Genomic DNA, 17,984 nt, shown 5'->3' with positions numbered 1-17,984 from the left:
CGACACGCCTACCACTAAGGGGGTAGCGGGCTGCCCCCTTCAGCCTCGTCGTCGACTGCGCCTCTGGCTACTACCGTGGGGCTCTGGATAGTCCTGCCTCTGTCGAGCTTCACCGTGCCTACTGTTGAGGGGTAGTGGACTACATATTTTTAGTGCCCTAACAAATCAATAATATATATTAAACTTATCACTATCAGCTCATACTATGAACCGATAATGATAAATTAAGAGAGTATCATTGTCAGTTTGTTACAAGAGCTAGCAGTGATACTCTCCTTATTTGATGGTTCATAAGAGATCAATGATTGATCCATCCGTTGGCACTTGATACTTGATCATTGCCGATTCTTGCTGAACTGGGGGTGATAGGGCGGCAAGTAACAAGATTTATGTAGTAGTGATCCTTAACTTAAGCCTTGTAAAGAACATAACGATGTCTATAGATAAGATGAAATTAATTTATGTCTGCCTTTGCTGACATCAGTTTGTTAGAGTAGCACCTTACATACAGAGGATCGCACACCGCTTTATCAGCTTTTGTGGACTTTGTACAACAGTAAAGGTAGGTCTGGTAAAGTTATAATGCTCATAATAGCGATCTCTAACACTTAACAAGCGGTGGTTTGGATCGCTTGATCCATTAGTAGTATATTGTTAATAATCGGTTTGCCCACGAATTAGGATAAGACAATTTGGCTATGATAGTGGGAACTGAGGTGCTTCTCTTTCCATCGTTGAACGACAATGTAATCACGGATGTCTGTTCTTATTTGTTTACGTCTTGGCTGTGTGATTTGATGGCCACAAGAGCTGAGCTCTTTTTGTGATGTTGATCGCGATACAACTCACAATTTGATTGGGGAGGAACCTAATCTGTCATGCCATTGATCGTGGTCGTTAGCTACAGAACTATGGCGTGTATATATACAAAATGAGATATCTAAGACGGGCGACGTTTGTTAGTTGCAACTTGCAAGCATATCTAGTATTCTTTTCTCATGCTGGGAAGGGCGTTAGTTATATGACATACCTTAGTATAACGGCTGAGGAGAGAATCAGTAGCTAGAGACCAAATCATCCGGATTGCTGTATATATATGTATCTAGAGGATGCACACTGTATAATTTTTTTAGAGGCAAAATAAGGTAGAGGATTTCTCTACCCTATATTTTCATTGATAATGGCAAAGCGATCGGAAAAAGTTACAGAAACAAAAGTCAAATGAAACAAAGCTGAAGATGAAAATGAAAAAGAAATAGGAAATTCAAAAGAGACACAGAAGAAAATCCAAAGCACACTATATTGTAAGGAAACAAAATGCAAATACAGGAGCCATCGAACTGGTAATAGATAACCATGCAAGCATTTTTTGGATCTAAAATAGTTGCGGATGAGGATAATTAAATAGCTAGTCAGCAACAGCTGAGGGTTAGATGCAAAGCATGCACCTGGTAAAGATTCTCTTTCTTTCTTTCTTTCTTTCTTGTGATATTTAGTCATCCTTGTTGCTATCACTAGAAACATTGCACTATGCCGTAAACTAGCCAATAGTAATCAGTGGGCATCTTAGTCATCATGCCACCTACTCTCTCCTGGTCTCTCCTAAACTAAGGCCTAATAATATGTCACGACACACAAGTAATCCTAGCTAAGAGCACAATTAGCACTTCCATCAAGCAAGATAGATCGATATATGCGACATTTTGAATTTATATCCGCAGGCCACAGTGGGTTCTCCACCAGTTATTACCCCCCACAAAAGCAAGAGAATTTTATTTCATAGCAAATAAAATCAGCACGAAGCTTCATGTGGAATGTTCATAGTACATAATTACCTCTCAGTAGGGTTTTTTTTTTTATGAAACAGTAAAATCGTCTCCTACTAATTATATATTAATAAAAAAGCACAAAAGTACAAAGGGGAATTACAGACCAAAAATGAAATACCATCCAGTAGGTTCAGTAATCCTGAAATCAAAAACATGGGAACGAATGTGCTGTGCCTCAATGTCTTCTTAAAAAAGGTATGTACAGATTTACCTGGCCATCAGATCATCAGTCTAGCTAGTAGTACAAATGAAAGGTGATTGTTGGCACCTAATTAACCAACACTAGCTAAGGGCTTTCTGCTGTACTCCTAACCAACATTTGTCCATTTTACAAAGGGATCGAGCCAAGCAGTAAATAATCACGCACCACTCTCCACTATAGTTAGAAGATAGGCTCTACTAGAACTTCTCCAGGACATTCTTCCTCTCTTCCCTAGCTAGCCCATGCCCAGCCCCACTTATAAGTACACAACCCCTCAACAAAGACATGAGTGTGCAAGTGTGGTTGTCCCCTCAATTGGGTGCCTCTCCTCAAGCTAGTCACTTCTCTCTCGATCGAAGCACAAACCTACTGCCCTTCACACGTAGTGTGTGCGCTAGTCGTGTGTCACACACACCCACAATCTTCCAAGAACCAAAGGTTCCAAATTAACCAACGTTCTTCACCCTGCCCAATTCGATCCATCGATGGAGGGGGGCAGCAACAGCCCGGACAGGCAGTCGTCGGGCGGCAGCCCGGAGGAGCGCGGCAGCGGCAGTGGGAGCGGGGGACGGGGTACCGGGGAACCGGTGCGGTCGCGGTGGACGCCCAAGCCGGAGCAGATACTGATCCTCGAGTCCATCTTCAACAGCGGGATGGTCAACCCGCCCAAGGACGAGACCGTCCGCATCCGCAAGCTGCTCGAGCGCTTCGGCGCCGTCGGCGACGCCAACGTCTTCTACTGGTTCCAGAACCGCCGCTCCCGCTCGCGCCGCCGCCAGCGCCAGATGCAGGCCGCCGCGGCGGCAGCTGCAGCAGCCGCCTCCTCCGCTGCCAACAGCAGCTCTCCCGCGGCGACTTCCCCCGTCGGCTTTCCGTCTGCTGGTGCCGTCCATCCTGCCTTGGCCATGGGAGGGAGCGTCTGCCAGTATGAGCAGCAGGCGAGCTCCTCGTCGTCGTCTGGTCCGTCTGGAAACACGGGAGGCTCATCGCTGGGGCTATTCGCGCTCGACGCGGGAGTGTCCGGCAGCGGCGGTGGGTACTTCCAGGCGTCGTGTGGCGCTTCTTCGCCGCTGGCCTCCGGGCTGATGGGGAACGTGGACAGCGGCGGCGGCTGCGACGATCTCTTCGCCATCTCGCGGCAGATGGGGTTCACGGAGAGCCCCGTCGCCTCGTCGTCGGTGGCGCCGAGCACCGCCGCGCACCAGCAGCAGCAGTATTACTCATGCCAATTCCCTGCAGGTGATTACTCTGCACACCGATCTAACTTTGTGATTGTTCCCTTCGAACCTTCGATCGGTTGGTTCGTCTATTCCATGCATGTGTACGTTTCGATTCTCGAGGCCAAGGATTTCTTCGTTTATTGTCTTGTCATCCAAAAGTCTCCAATTCTCGGTAAAATTTCACAAGTTCGTATGTGTGGTTTTGCTAGTGCATACGCATCAATATAATCTACCAGAAAGTTTTGATGCAAACAATGGTGATTTCTCCCCAAAATTGTGTTCGTTTGTATTGAAGTAATGCAGAATTCAAGGAGACCTAGCTTGGATCTTTTGTGTGCATACTTTAATTGGTCTTCCTTTAGTCAATTGCATCAACTCTTGTTATTTAGTTCTTCAGTATCGTTCGGTTACCTCCCAGTCTACCGGTGCATAAGATCATACCACATGATACATATGTCGTCCTCTCCACCATGTATACAATACTATATATACATACGTGTCTGTTCTTCATTTTTTGTAGAAATTAAAATCGATCTCTCGGGTTAAAGAATTAAAATACTTTCCCAAATTTCAAACAGTAGGTAAAATCTAAACAAAGGAGAAAATTAACGCTCAAATATAGTGAACACGCATGCAGGAATCTCTAGCTTATTGGATTTTTGCTCTTCTATCTACTTAACCTTCCATGACACACATGCATGGAATTAAGACCTGTTTGGAACGATCAAACTATTTGATGCCCACTGTGTTAAACCAAGGTTAAACAACAAGTTTAATTTACGTAGAAATGTAAGAATCGGTTGGTACTTTAGAATTCCCTGCATGCATCATGCACATAACTACTTCTGCCTTACATGTACAATCATCAATTGGCACTAGTAATAAGAACCAGTTCTAGCAAGGTTAAAGCGAGGAATGATATATTGTACAATAAACCTAATGGTGCTGTAATTCAAGCATGCATGCTAGCATATAACATTTGCTCCTCTCATACTTAACACTTTGACCCTCGTATCCCTATACGATAGAGAGGTCCTAACCATGAATAAGCGATGTACATGGTAACGAGTAACGACCAAATGACATTAATTTTTTCCATGAAAAATTTCGTTTGGCAACTGCATCTCTATTTTTTAATTTTGTCGTCAATGAGCTTGTACGGGTGTTGTTAGCTGCTAGATAGTATAAGATGCCGATAATTTTCTGAGTGAATTGTAAGCTGGCTGGCTGTGAGTTGATTGGTTGTTTGCCTGCTAATTCCAGCGACGATCACGGTGTTCATCAATGGAGTCCCAACGGAGGTTCCGATGGGTCCAATAGACTTGCGAGCCATGTTCGGCCAGGATGTGATGCTCGTCCACTCCACCGGGGCCCTCCTCCCAGTCAACGACTATGGAATTCTAACTCAGAGCTTGCAAATGGGTGAAAGCTATTTCTTGGTAACCATCCATACCATCCTCTCTCATCGATATTTCTCATCATCTAACTCACAACCAGTTCAATTTTATATGATATATAGCAGTATTCTAAATGCATATTAGAAGTGCAATGCGCATGCATGCATATATATACGTATGAGATGTATTATTACTAGTACGTTCGTTGTTATGTTTCTTCGCTAGCCATATGAGAACATGTAATTATGCGATCATCTTACAGCCATCCTTTTGTTTCTTGATCCTCAGGTCACCAGGCCAACTTAGAACTGCCCGTAGCTAGATTACAAAAGTCTCTACTCATCAATATACTCATTGGATCAGATGGAATGCAGTTCAATCATAGCAGGATGCTTGCTTGCAAATGATATATCCATCATTCATCGTCCATCGAGAAGAGAAGCTAGCTAGCACAAGAAATATATATTTATTGTGCATTGCACCGTCAAGAAGTACTTATATGCCCTTACAACTTAGGAAAGCGTGGGCGGCCGAGTTTCTCAATTAGATTACGAATTGTCTTCTCATCATTTTCGTTACTCAAGGATATGCGTGTTCATGCATGTATCCCCTTGACAGTCGTGCTATATATTCTTTTGAGCTTGACAGATGCATGTCTGTATTGGTTTATTATCGATGTAATGCTATATATGCACTAAAGCATAACATCGTATCAATGGTGGTTCAAAATCACCGACAGTGGCGGATTTTAAATAACCACTGATTACTCGGCACTGATAGTTTGTGACTATCAGTGCCAGGTCTAGAATCGGCACTGAAAATTAGCATCAGCGCCGGTTCGTGGATACAACCGGTACTGAAGCACATTTCATGGCCAAGAAAAAAGTGGCGTCCGATGCAGCGGCCTCGCCCACGATTTCACATCATTCACTGCTATACTTTCACACAAGACCAAACATTCACATCATCAGAAACAAAAATTGCAAGAAGAAACAAGGAACCCTTATTGTAAAACAAAATACACATCACAAACAAGATCATGCTCATGATCATATTTCCCCATGGTTCCACGATTTTACACCACGACACGAACATAATTCAATTCACTGTTGTTCGTTCACACAAGATTAATTTGCTCCTATCCAAATAATTGTAACACTTGCAAGCAGGACACAAAAAACAGGGAAAAAGAACAATCAGGAATATGTGTGTTTGCGGGGTAGCCAAACGCGGTTGGAATATTAATCCTTAATCTAAGGCCAAATGGAACTCCAAAATATGATATTCCTTGTACTTCATTTGCCTCTTGTTTGCGGATTTTAATGAATAAATCGTAACGTATGAGATATATACGAGGAAACAAATTTTACGACTCCCCAGGAGGGCCTCAACTTTTGATAATTCCAGCAAATTGTTCAGGCAGCAAAAACTATATGGTAATCCTATAAGCAGGGGTGTAATCGAATCGGATACGGATAGATATAGCTCATCATGTATTTTATGTCATATTTTTTCGAAGTTGGGCACGGATAGTGCCAGATAATTATTTCTTTGTCATATATCATAACCTATATTTTTTTCTCGGAGTTAGAGTTAAAGCGGATAGTGTTGTAAGCTTTTGGTTAATTGTATAGATAAAAAAAAAATTCACTTCATTTGCATCTCACACAGCACATTAAACTATATAAGTGTACAATCAAAATGAGCACAGAGAGAGTGATCGATGAGATACGAAAACAAGAGTATTTAATATTATCTATTTGCGAATGTGTTGTAATCTACCTATATATTATTATATTTTTAAGTATCATAATATATTTTCTCGTGATATCTAACATTCGAATACTTCAAACGGATACCAATCATCATGTATCCTATCTTTTTTTCCTTGGATCTAGGGTTGGACACAGATAATGTTAGATAACCATTATTGTATCCTATATTTGCTTTGTAAGCCTTCGATCAGGCGGAAAGTATCTATCCCGTTTTCACCCAAGCCCATCAGTAATATTATTTCTGAACTATGATAATTCTAGCAATAATCCTTGTATCAGGCACTACTTTGTGAAGGTTCAGCTGTAGGATTTACTTGCATCATACTAACTAACCAATAATGATATGGCAGGTCTTAGAAATGATAATTGTATGCCTTATTTCTTAAAATCCCTTTTATATTATGGAAAATAATAAAATATCCAACACAAGGTACAACCCTTTAGTGTGCTACCATGCTACCACTACTTGAAATATGCTAAGAATTGTCTGAAAAGTTCTAAGAGAAATAGGTGTGATAGGGCATGATATAATAATCAAGCAGGTTGCAAAAAAAAAAAAACAGTTGAAAATGCTGTGTATATTAAGAAAAAAATAAGTGAATAGTATCTTTATGTTTTCTTTCCCTTTTTTATTTTCAAACTTCCCTTTGAGCCATTTCTCAGTTTGTAGAACGAGTTTAGATTTGAATTTTTATAGCAGGATGATTTGTCAGTTTTTCAATTCTTTTCGAAATTTTCATTGTTCTCGGACCAGTGTAGCGGACTATCTACGGTGGCACCAGAATGTCCACTTGTGTTCCGATACGTCCGCGAAGCTTTCTATATTCCTCCTCAGTTCATATAATTAGTTATACATACTCTTGCACATCAAAAGTTTTTTTTTTCCTAGAAATTTAAAATTAAATCGGCTCAACTGCCTCTTTTCAAATCGCTCACCTTGATGTAGGTGTCAAATTGTAGCTGCACATGAGCCCACATGCATGCTGGAGACAAATACCATACACGCCGCAACGCACGGCCTACTCGCTGCGTAACAGCAAGTACTGAACAGGCCATATGCAACATCGTAACAGCAGCGGATACACTGAACGTTGCTTGTTGCAAGCTAGAATACAACGATCGGGCGGCGGCTCTCGTGGCAGAGGTGTGTGAGCTAGCTGTATGCCAACGGACGGACGTGTCGAGCCAAGCGCGCCTGGAACCGCCCGGCCCCGACCCGACGCCGGCAGGCGGCACCTGCCACCCACCGCCCCATGTAGCCTATCCGGGAGAAAAGCGCGTTCGCCTCTCGTCATTTCCCCGAAAAGTGCTCAATCTTGCACGGTTTTTGGGCGCGCCATGCGTAAGCAACACGGTTTGGATCGAGCTTTGGTTCCTGTAGCAGCGCCCAGCAATCTTACGTTACGCGGGTTGAGGCTAAAGTGCGTGGAGGCTGGATCTGTAAATGATGGAGGTGAGCTACGCTGTGACAAGGGGAGATGTCGGTCGGGTGTCATGTTCTGAACTGGTCCCTCTTTTCCCCTGTCTCGCCAAATCAAGTTTGGCGTCGCTCTAGACAGGCATCTGCTCTGCCACGCGAGTCAAATTATTTAAGACTTTATATGTATATACTGACGGATGCGTTGAATAGTAATTGTTCTTTGTTTCGAAGTGTTCACGTACCGCCTGACTGTGTTAGTTGGTTCTTCGACCCTGCCTAACATGGAGATCGATCGATCAATGAGACCCGGAGATGGCGGGGCGGGGGAGCACGGCGAGCTGTCTACAGAGAAGAGAGAGTTCATTCGTAGCCTCGTGGAGAGCAGCATTGTTGGGAGGAGGAAGAAGACAAACAAATGGCGTCGGTTTTAGATCGTACGGTCGCCGATTGACTGGGAGATTTCCCCAATTTGAGAGTATCAGCTCGATTGCTTACCCGAAAAGTTCGTGTTTATAGCTTTGGATCTAGTCCTGCAACCTGCACTGTACGTGATGTCAGACATGCATGCATGGTCCGGATCGAGATCCTCTAACCTCAGCAACGTGAAGTCAGATGCACACAGTAAACTGAGTCTAAGTAAACAGTATTTTGCAGTTAGATACTGCAGCACATGTGCTGTTCACCGAACTGTAGCACAATTTTACTGTTTACTGAATGCTGTAGCACTGACTCTGAACTGTTTATCTATGATCCGATGGCTCAGATCCATTTGAAGTCACTGACTTCACATATGAGTGAAGTCAGAGGATCTTAATCGGCATGGTTCACCTTAAACAGATTATGTGCAAGCGGTGATAAGCGCATGGTCATCAGTCTCTTATCTGACCCTCATATATCTATGGATTCTCTCACTTATTCTATTATTATTTCTATCTAACCCTATAACACGAATCTTAACATAAATCTCAATACTAATAAATCATACATCCACATATTCTAAGTAGAATTATCCCCTCCAACCACTGGCTATACATGATCCATCGTCCAGTGTGAATATAATATAGGAGTGCTGAGTGCATACACTTGTGAATGAATGTTGAGAGTTTTGCTTGCAGGATAAGCGCCATCTTTCTAGAAGGACATAATAGTTCCATTTCAAGGACAGTAGTTAAAGTGAAAAGGAGCCGTCTGATGTAGCATGCAGAAAAGGATCATGCAACTAGCTAGCTACTAGCATTGCCTCAGCCATCTCTCGTTTATCTTCAGACTTGTAGCAATAACATAGTGAATCATAAAGGGGACTTTACGACTTCAGCATGCAACTGATAAAGATGTCGATAGAAAGGTGAGACGGCGGAAGTGAGATAAGGGCAGCTGACGTACGGACTAATCACACTGCAAACCAGAGTCAAGTTCGTAGGATTTGAAAGGAGAAGCGTCAGGGCGTCTGTGCGGGGAGTGCAGAATTAGGCAGCCGAATTCGATCTTCAGTGACTTGAATGCTGCAGCTAACAGAGGACGGACCATAGCCTCATAATAGGTTCGTAGCACAATTATGCAGTGTGTGAGGATCAATTGCAGGCTTGCAAATTGCAGTGGCTTTCTCTAGCCAGGTTGGCATAGCACTCGATTCGATCGGTTTTGGTAGAGCCGGTCAGAACAGTCAGTCGAAGTGCAAATCGGACCGTCGCTAGCTGAATGGCGCACCTGCAGCAAAATGCAGGCGACTCAGGTCAGCCCGGCCCGGCACGAACAGCACATGTCCAGACCGTATGCTTGCCGTACTAGCGCTTTCTGCCTCCGTAGTGCAATGCATCCATGTCAGCGGCCAAGTAGGCAGGTTGAGAGAGAGAGAGGATGGCGATGATGGTTGATGGGCCGTAATACTACGCTTTTAGTGATTCGCAGCCCAGTGCAAGCAGGCCAATTGGCCGCTCGCACCTGCGCTTTAATCTTCGGTCGAACCCTTCAGTGAAACCCTCATCAGATCAGAGAAAGGAAGACAAATTGTTCCCGTTGTACATTAGCGACCTTCAAATCAAATCGACAAATTGTTGGGAGCAAATCCCGAATGGAGCTAGAGCCACCGATTATCCCCTTCGCCAAATCGGCTAATTCGCGCTGAGGTTTTTATGAGGGGAATATACTTCCCCTTCCGCAATCACCCACCGGCCAAATCAATTTGGAGGTATGATTTTTTTTGCCTTTGCGGCTGCTACATTCTTTGTTTCCTTTCAATAGGGCGCCGCTGGTTCTTGGTTTTATGCATTGGGTTGTCCTGTCCGATTGCCACGTGGTAGCCGCCTGAAACCACTATGTATGATCCCAACAGGAAAGATGAAGTAGATGCGGTGTACGCTTGATTTTTTTTTTGGGAAGTAATTTCTATGCACGAGTTGTTTTCTTGTAGATCCATATCCATTAGATATTTAGAAGGCAGCAGGGTGTAGGCAGAACGCATTGCTGATGAAAATAGGGGGCAATTGATAAGAGAAATCAGTTCCATGACAAAGTCAGTCCAAGCACTTAATCAGTGACATGGGGTTTCTACTAATTTCGTCGTATTTCTATTGTACAGAGTCACAACAAAGCATAGGAGGAGAACTCCGAGTTCTCTAATACCCTCTACTATTCTACATGGCCTACTTACTGTCCATTTCATCACTTATTTCAATGAACTGTGATGGCCGACAGCACCGTCGGTCCGCGGATCACATAGCTCTTGCAATTTGTAGATATGAAATTGTCTCTGATCTTTGTAAGAATAATTGCATTCCACTTGTTCTCGCTGCTACAAGCTTATGGACTTGTCACTCTCTACAAAACAAGTCTGAATCAATTGTCAAGATTGCTTGCCTACTCTTCCTAGGCCCAGCTGAACCCATTCAAGTCAAATTTCTTGCAGGTCTGTGCCCCATCATTTGAGTCATTGATATTCAGATCCAATTTTGCCGCCTGGCATGACATACTAAAACCATCTATCTCACGCCTTTCTTGGAGACTTGGTGGTTTCCTGCTTAGCTTGTCTAGAAACAAATCCTCGCTTCCTCTTTCTCTCGCTTGTGTAGTAAAGGCCATGCCTCCTATCTCCTTTCCTTTGTGAGCAGAAAGGCTAATTGATAGGATATCTTGATCTTTTTGTGAGCCCTCGCAAGCAGTCAAGCAGCTGTCAATTGATCCATCACCAAGTTGCAGGGTGTGCCCTTGTAGCATTTGTGAACCTTCAATATCCTCGAAACCTGTAAAGGCATGCTGGAGGCATTCTGTTGATACTTTTGAGACTAATTCTGACAGCTGCATCTTCGCAGTTTCTAGACCAACTGAGCCTGCATTTTGCTTTGCAAGTGTCTCCTGTGCCTTTTCCAGCACCGATTGTAGGTACTTTCCTTGTGCTTCAATCCGGAGTTGCAACTGCCTTTGTACCTGATGAAAGGCATCATACTGTGTGAGCCCTTACATTATCAGTATTTGAGCATTGTGCCTTTTCAACCTTTTTTTTTTCTTGGAGTGGAATTACAAATTGTGTGCAAGCAGCACAAATAAGCTCCAATGCTCTGACAGCAGGAGCCAGGAGGTATGAAAAGAATAACATTCCGGATTTATGATAGGTCAGCTTCTTCAAACTTTCTTAAGCATCATCATTTTACATTTTTTTTCTACTCCACATATGATACAAACCAATCTTAATATTCTTAAGTATGTGACAACTAATTTGACTTCAAGTTACTCTATGATATATATAACATTTTAACTTAAGTTAATGAAAGGCATTTAACTTTAGGTGGATCTGAGTACATTCAAATGCGCTATCAAGACTATCTATCTCCCTAGACAACCGTGACAAGACTTGCATTTCAGGCATCCTTTTCTTATCTCATAAAACTCATGTTCTGATGTACTGCATATACTTGTGTCGATAGACTGGAGCTATAGATATGCATGGCATATTGGCATACAGCACATACTTCTGTGGATGCACTGGAGCTATAGATATACCTACAGCACAATTTTTCTTGTCTCTTAGATTTTACTTCACATATGATACAATTAGTCATATAAGAGAAAGATGAAGCTAGTGATTGGTTAAAAACTGAGTGAATCAGAATAATTACATGCATTCTTTTCCTTAAAGGCATGGTGATTGATATGTAGTTGGATTGACAGTAGGCATGACTAGTGCTTATCCGTGAAGTTTACTTAATGATGCTTAGGCATAGTTTAAATTTGTCTTGCTGGTCAAGGACATGTTATTCTATGGTTGCATGGTCCATATTTTTATTTGGATGTTTCTTATATCTATGTATTTCCATTACACTATAAATCTTCATGTGATGAGTGTTCTAATATCTTACCTTACTATTACTAATTAGAGATTCCTTTTAGAGCCTCCACATTAATCCTCAGATGAGTCGCGCTAGAAAAAGAGAGAAATCCTAGAAATGCTAAAAAAAAATGCAAAACATCCGACCATCGAGTTTGTAGACTCTAATCATCATTGATAATAGTAGCCATTGGATCTAACATGTTTCAAAATTACCCATCTTTGCCATTATGAAAATATTAAATCAAAGTAACCCCAATATTTGCTTCTAAATTACCCACTCTGCCATTATGAAAAAATTAGCCCAAAGTACCCCCAATATGTGCTTCTAAATTACTTATCTCTGCCTTTATAAGAAAAAACTAACCAAAAGAATCCAAATGCCTGCTTCTAAATTACCCACATCAACCATTATAACAAAATTAACCCAAAGTGTCGCTGCCTTGCAAGGTTCCATATCTTTTTCACCTAAACATTAATTTACGTCTCTCTCAATTGTGCGTGGAGTCCCGAGACAAACTAAAAACAGAAAAGAAATATTATACCATGGATGACCACACACATATTAACGAATATCATAAGTGTGAGGGAAAAACAAGAAAAATAACTTTGTGCAAGACTCTGATTCAGTAGAGGAATATAGTAAGGAAATGTGGTCAATATACGCACATTGTATTTAAATCCTAAATCATAGTCATTTCACAAAGTTCTATTATCCATGTATTTTCTAAAAATATTTCTAGCCCAGGCACACGGGTTGGTGGACTAATATACTTAAATTCTGATTTGAGATATATTTTGTTATGTATTTGGCCACGAAATCTAGTCTATAGTACTCCTAGAAATGTATCATTCAATAAAATGTAAACTTTATGTATTCATAAGGGATATAAAAGCGGTATTTTCATTGGTAACATAATCTATGTTATGCTGTTTCTGTACCTCTAGCTGCTCATGTAGCCGCTGCTGTACTTCAATTTGCATCTGAAGAGCTTCACCTATGTGTACAGATCTGATAAAATGCAAAACTATGTTATCTTCTGCAAACATGCTGGAAGAAAACACTTTTATTTTTTTCATACTTGTTTGCCTGGGTTCCAAGGTTTGGATGGCTGACTGGCGATCCATTTCCTTCAGATGGTTTCTCCATTGCCATGGTGCAGCCAACCACTGAAGAGCAGAAAAGATGTTCAGTACTAAACTTAATACGAGGCTGGTATGTAACACAAGAACGCTTTCGGCTATTCTTACCTTTTTTTGCATTCCCCCCATTTGCTTGATCATGGGCGTTTTTGCTTAGTCTGTATTTCTAGTAAAAGACAAAACAATTTAGTTTCTTGACACAAGGCATGTATAAGGGAAAACAATGGTACCAAATGTTTCATATATACCTGAAGATGACTCTTAAGGTGGTATAGTGTTAGTCCAGGGACACCCATGAGTCTCATGATTGTCTTTGGCGTAGCTTCTGCAATGTTTTTACGGTGTTTAGTTGGTAATCTTCCATGTACTTGCTTGTATTATAGATAGTGTTTTAAGTGTGTACTTACTATCAGGTCCACCAAGTTGATTTACCGACTCAGCAAACCGCTCATGTAGTTCAGGTGTCCATTTTAACCTAGGCTTAGCATCAGTTGAAAGCACGAGCCCTGGCTCTGCTGGAATACTTCCTCCTTGCAAAAGCAAGTGCCTCTCCAGAGGTAAAGTCTGCCTGGAAGATAGGAAATGGCTGTGGCTCTGGAGCTGTTGTTGATGATGATACATCTGACATGAATGTATTTCAAATTAGGACCTATGACGAGATCTTGTTTTCTTTGTTTGAGCAAACCAAAGAACACATGCATGAAACATCCCATACCTCTGACAATTATGTATGTACTGATATCTGGTGTAGACTGTAGACTGCACGATCCTGATGGGAACCCTCTGTTGCAGCTGATCAGCCTCTATTTTGGTAAACTAAGGGTTGTTCATCCCATGTTAGAGCTATATTCTTGGGGAGTCAGATGCTAAGATGGTATGCAGAGACTGGTTTTATAAGGCATGCAAGTGAGCAGAGAATTTCGAATCGTTGGAACAATCAAGCCTGACCCATTCTTTGCAGCAACTGAAAAGAGGTATAGGGATATTATACTTATTCCTTTAGGTACCTGTGGACCCTATGCACATTGAACACCAATCCTTTTATTTGTCAATTCCGAGAACACACTTGTATTCTGATTCCGCACTAACAAATATGGTTGATATTGCTTTAACTTGGCACAAAAGGGGGAGAACTGGAGGAGGGTTACAAACAGACATGATTAATTAAGTTTATTCGTCTTGCAGATAAAAGTAGGAGCCTTGTTGGTAGGAAAAACTAATGGTTTTAGTTTGTACTGGAGTCCTTGAACTTGTAGGCCTACTAGATTATTGGGTCATATCTTACTCGTTCCGAACTAATTCCACTCTCCACTGCTCTTCCATCGTGAAATCAAAGGGCATCATCTGTGGACAGTCAGTATTGATTTGGATTCTATATGTTCCGCAACCACAGATGATATCGCATATGTATACATTCAATGTATACAAACATGATATATAGTCGATTAAGGAATATTTCTTTTTGACCGGATGCATCCAGAAGAATAATTGGATAAAGTTTTGCATATAAATAAAGTGAAAAGAACTCATTCTATTAGTGATGCCTTCCTTGGGACGGCACAAAAGCAAAGCATGGAATATTGGAATAAGCATATGGTTCCCTTTTGTCTCCTCTTGTAATTTTTGTACTTGTTCAGCTATTAAGGAAAAGGAAAGTGGATAGGCGAATCTAATGGGCTGTGCCGCTGTGCATCTGTATGAAGCAGTCTTTGGAGTTTGGTTGCTATCTGTTCTACATAAGGCACAGAAAGTAGGAGCTTAAAAACGAAGGTTTAGTTCCTTTATTTCACTGTTGTGTGTTGCTTTTGCTTTGAGTGTGCGCCTGTGCAAACGCCATAGTCTTACTTATTTGTCCTCCATATTTAGACACAACTGCCTCAAGTTCAATGTTTGATAACTGTAAGACCATGCCCAACGAATTCCCTTCGCGACTTGGAATCCCTTCGTAAAGGGATTTTCGTTCCTTTCAACGCTCCAACAGTTTCCTTTCACGGTTCCTTTCACGAAGGGATTTTCAAGGCTATTCCCTTCAGAATGGGATTATCTCTCTTTTCCCTTTATAAATCCCTTCGAAGGGAAGCTGTTAGAGATGAGAGAAAATAAAGAGAATGAGAACAGATAAGAGAATCAAGAAAGGGACAAAATGAAGTAAAAATGGTTGGGATGGTCTAAGTAGCATAAAGTCTGGTTATCTGGAATAGCCAACAAGGACCATTGTCTTATCTATAGAGCGCTTTGTCTATAACTTGAGAGGTGCTACATTTTGTGACCTGTAGGAATCCCTTCCAGATGATTTGTTATGTAGTCTGGTTAATTTGCTATGATTCTGTTCCTTTTGTTCTGGCTATGTTGCGAGTTGCCAATGCAAGATGTGCCACCATGAGTTTCAGAAATCATCGGCATGGTAAATCAAACATAACCAGTTGCATTCAGGTATTATAGGGCCTTTTCAAAAAGAAAAGCTTAACAAGTGTTCTTTCAAAAGTAACTTGTAGGAGTGGTCCAAGCCAGTACTGTCGTTCTTTTATAGCTTTGCTATTTGCATGGTTCACTTGTTGCCATTTTGTGGATCAACCATTCTTCTCCAAAGTTGTTCAGGGAATCCCTGTACTTACAGGTTACTTGCCCTTGTTCCATCCATTGAGATAGGAAAATGGTCCTCCTGATATGATATATGTACCTTCATCCCTGTTCAAGTGAGGCATGCTGGTGCATTTCTGTCTCTCCAAATATTGCTCTACGATTCCATGTGCATTGGCTGAGAATTGTGTTCAATGATGGCCGATCATCAGAAGCATAAACTGGAACTACTGTGCATTAGAACATGGAATAAACTCTTTCTGGCCATAGCTTTATCTTTTTGCGCTGAACCCAATGAAAGTGAGCAAGGGGGGAGAACTTCATCTTTGCGCGGGGATTACATTCAGTTGTTACTTGTTAAGTGCTTGGAATCGTATGCTTCCTCTTTCTCTGTAAGCTCTCTTGACAATTATCGTTTGCGCAGTCAGGCACGGGATCTCGCCGGAGGGGAATAAGCAAAAGTGATGTTGACAAAGCTGGAGGGCGGAATCCTGCACTTTTTTTCGAGTTAAGATCAGAAGGAATATATCGCCTATGTCGACATCGCTTGATTCTTTTTCTCTGCGACTTGTGTTTCGCAGGCTCGTGCAAGCACCGATATGATGAACACGTGTGAACAGGTAGATTATTGTCACTGTAAAGAGTGCTTTGCTCAGTTCTTATTATTTTACTAGCATATAAACTCATCTAGCCACCACGGTTGCAGGGGAATGGTGAAATTTGACTGACTGCTGCAAAATGTTGATAAGCGACCAATTTTAGACCAGCAGTTTCTCCCTTGTTTGATCAAATTATTAGTATATGTAATCTGACCCCCCGTGGAGATGTTCCTGAACAGTGTCGTAACTAGGATTTCGAGGGGACCGGGGTGAACTTTTTTTTTTTAACGCACAGAATATGTAATTGCCTGACATCAACGTAATTAACGATGTAATCATGTAAAATGGATCCAAATTACCATGTTTTATCTAAAAACAGTTCTATAAGACAACCAAAGTCCTACAAATCCAAAATAGGAGCAGCTATGAAGTTCCTATAAGTCCAAAAATATGGTATCAGTATTTTGGGCAAAAATAAATAGGCAAAATTCCTAAAGACGAGAGTAACATGCGGAGAGGCTCATATAGGGAAAAGTATCCAGCGCGTCTAGGGATGGGTGTGGAGTTTTACAATATAAAGTGAAAAAATTATCTAATTAGTTAATTAAGTTGAATTAGAAAGATATATGAATATTCATTGATGCTGCATCCCCATCCCTACCCGCTCCCGTCCTGCTTGCGTCACAACGCCAGCGCTAGCTGCCTGGCTAGCGTCGCCCTCAGCCGATCACTGCCTCGCTCGCCCTGCTCATGTCGGCCGGCCAAACCACACAAACCGACGGCTTTGTTAGCTTGTTGCTTGTTGGGTCGGGCCTTAGAAACGCTTTTCAGCTGGCTCGCGCAAGGGTGAGGGAGGCCGCGCTACAGCGTCACGTCAGGCGCCAGGTCGCATTCATGACGCGGCCTCTCTCTGCTGGCCGGGGTACCTGCGACTGCGAAATCGGCACCGGTCTGCCCGAGACACTGTTCCTGAATATAGTTGTTGTTGGTGCTTAATCCCTTCTCGGGGAATTAATTTCTTTTTTTTAATATAACTATGTTCTACATTAATAATATAGCTATTCTCGCTGCAATATGTTATCAGGATAGTCTTTGATTAATTATATTTTACATGAACTTTTTTTTATGTATTTGATTTTCATAATAATTTTATTTTTTAAGAAACTATTTGATATGAATCCTTCTTTTTTCTATTCTAATCTTATTTTCAATTATTATTTATTTTATTTTATTTGGGCTTTTATGTAGATATTTTGCTTTTCAAATTGTATGAAAATCGAACCGCTAATTTTCTATGATTTTAATCCTGAATTTAGCTATTTATTAATCATATTTGATATGATTTTTTTTAATCTAGACCATTATATGTTCATAGTAATGAGTGATCTAGATTTTTTCAATTATTGTAGTAATTTCATGACCTTAAAAACTAACGTAGAGATTATTTTCTCTTACATAATAATATAATAGAAGATGAGCAATTCTCCTTCGTTTCAAA

The 17,984-nt window shown here is 41.4% G+C and overlaps 2 protein-coding genes and 1 long non-coding RNA gene across 5 annotated transcripts; 2 read left to right on the top strand and 1 right to left on the bottom strand.

Moving 5' to 3' along the window:
• Positions 1-2,334: 2,334 nt before the first annotated feature.
• LOC133911022 (WUSCHEL-related homeobox 6-like) lies at positions 2,335-5,267 on the top strand. Its single transcript, XM_062353250.1, has 3 exons — positions 2,335-3,270; positions 4,515-4,690; positions 4,937-5,267. The coding sequence occupies exons 1-3, from the start codon at positions 2,517-2,519 to the stop codon at positions 4,952-4,954; spliced, it is 948 nt and encodes a 315-aa protein (XP_062209234.1). The 5' UTR covers positions 2,335-2,516; the 3' UTR covers positions 4,955-5,267.
• Positions 5,268-10,348: 5,081 nt separating this feature from the next.
• On the bottom strand, positions 10,349-14,163 carry LOC133912416 (myb-related protein 2-like). Its single transcript, XM_062355127.1, has 7 exons — positions 14,023-14,163; positions 13,715-13,928; positions 13,556-13,632; positions 13,416-13,473; positions 13,247-13,334; positions 13,107-13,176; positions 10,349-11,266 (listed from the first exon to the last, which is right to left on the bottom strand). The coding sequence occupies exons 2-7, from the start codon at positions 13,926-13,928 to the stop codon at positions 10,709-10,711; spliced, it is 1,065 nt and encodes a 354-aa protein (XP_062211111.1). The 5' UTR covers positions 14,023-14,163; the 3' UTR covers positions 10,349-10,708.
• Positions 11,262-16,811, top strand: LOC133912417 (uncharacterized). Of its 3 annotated transcripts, XR_009908799.1 has the most exons (5): positions 11,262-11,451; positions 13,302-13,380; positions 14,100-14,281; positions 16,312-16,507; positions 16,594-16,811. It is a non-coding gene; the product is annotated as an uncharacterized LOC133912417 (long non-coding RNA). The 3 variants fall into 3 exon arrangements; XR_009908801.1 differs by lacking the exon at positions 14,100-14,281; XR_009908800.1 differs by lacking the exons at positions 11,262-11,451; positions 13,302-13,380 and adding an exon at positions 14,945-15,077 and having other exon boundaries at positions 14,160-14,281.
• Positions 16,812-17,984: the final 1,173 nt, after the last annotated feature.

Source organism: Phragmites australis, chromosome 3 (genome assembly GCF_958298935.1).
Source record: "Phragmites australis chromosome 3, lpPhrAust1.1, whole genome shotgun sequence".
Classification (NCBI taxonomy): Eukaryota; Viridiplantae; Streptophyta; class Magnoliopsida; order Poales; family Poaceae; genus Phragmites; species Phragmites australis.
The sequence above is the reverse complement of the archived record's forward strand: the minus strand, read 5'-3'. Positions and strand labels throughout refer to the sequence as shown.

Bases quoted from the DNA above. Each gene is read 5' to 3' on its own strand.
- LOC133911022 (XM_062353250.1), top strand. From the start codon at position 2,517: ATGGAGGGGGGCAGCAACAGCCCGGACAGGCAGTCGTCGGGCGGCAGC. The intron at 3,271-4,514 runs GTGATTACTCTG...TGCTAATTCCAG, and splicing joins CTCATGCCAATTCCCTGCAG to CGACGATCACGGTGTTCATC.
- LOC133912416 (XM_062355127.1), bottom strand. From the start codon at position 13,928: ATGTATCATCATCAACAACAGCTCCAGAGCCACAGCCATTTCCTATCT. The intron at 13,633-13,714 runs GTAAGTACACAC...AAAACATTGCAG, and splicing joins TCAACTTGGTGGACCTGATA to AAGCTACGCCAAAGACAATC. The intron at 13,335-13,415 runs GTAAGAATAGCC...TCTGCTCTTCAG, and splicing joins TGGGGGGAATGCAAAAAAAG to TGGTTGGCTGCACCATGGCA.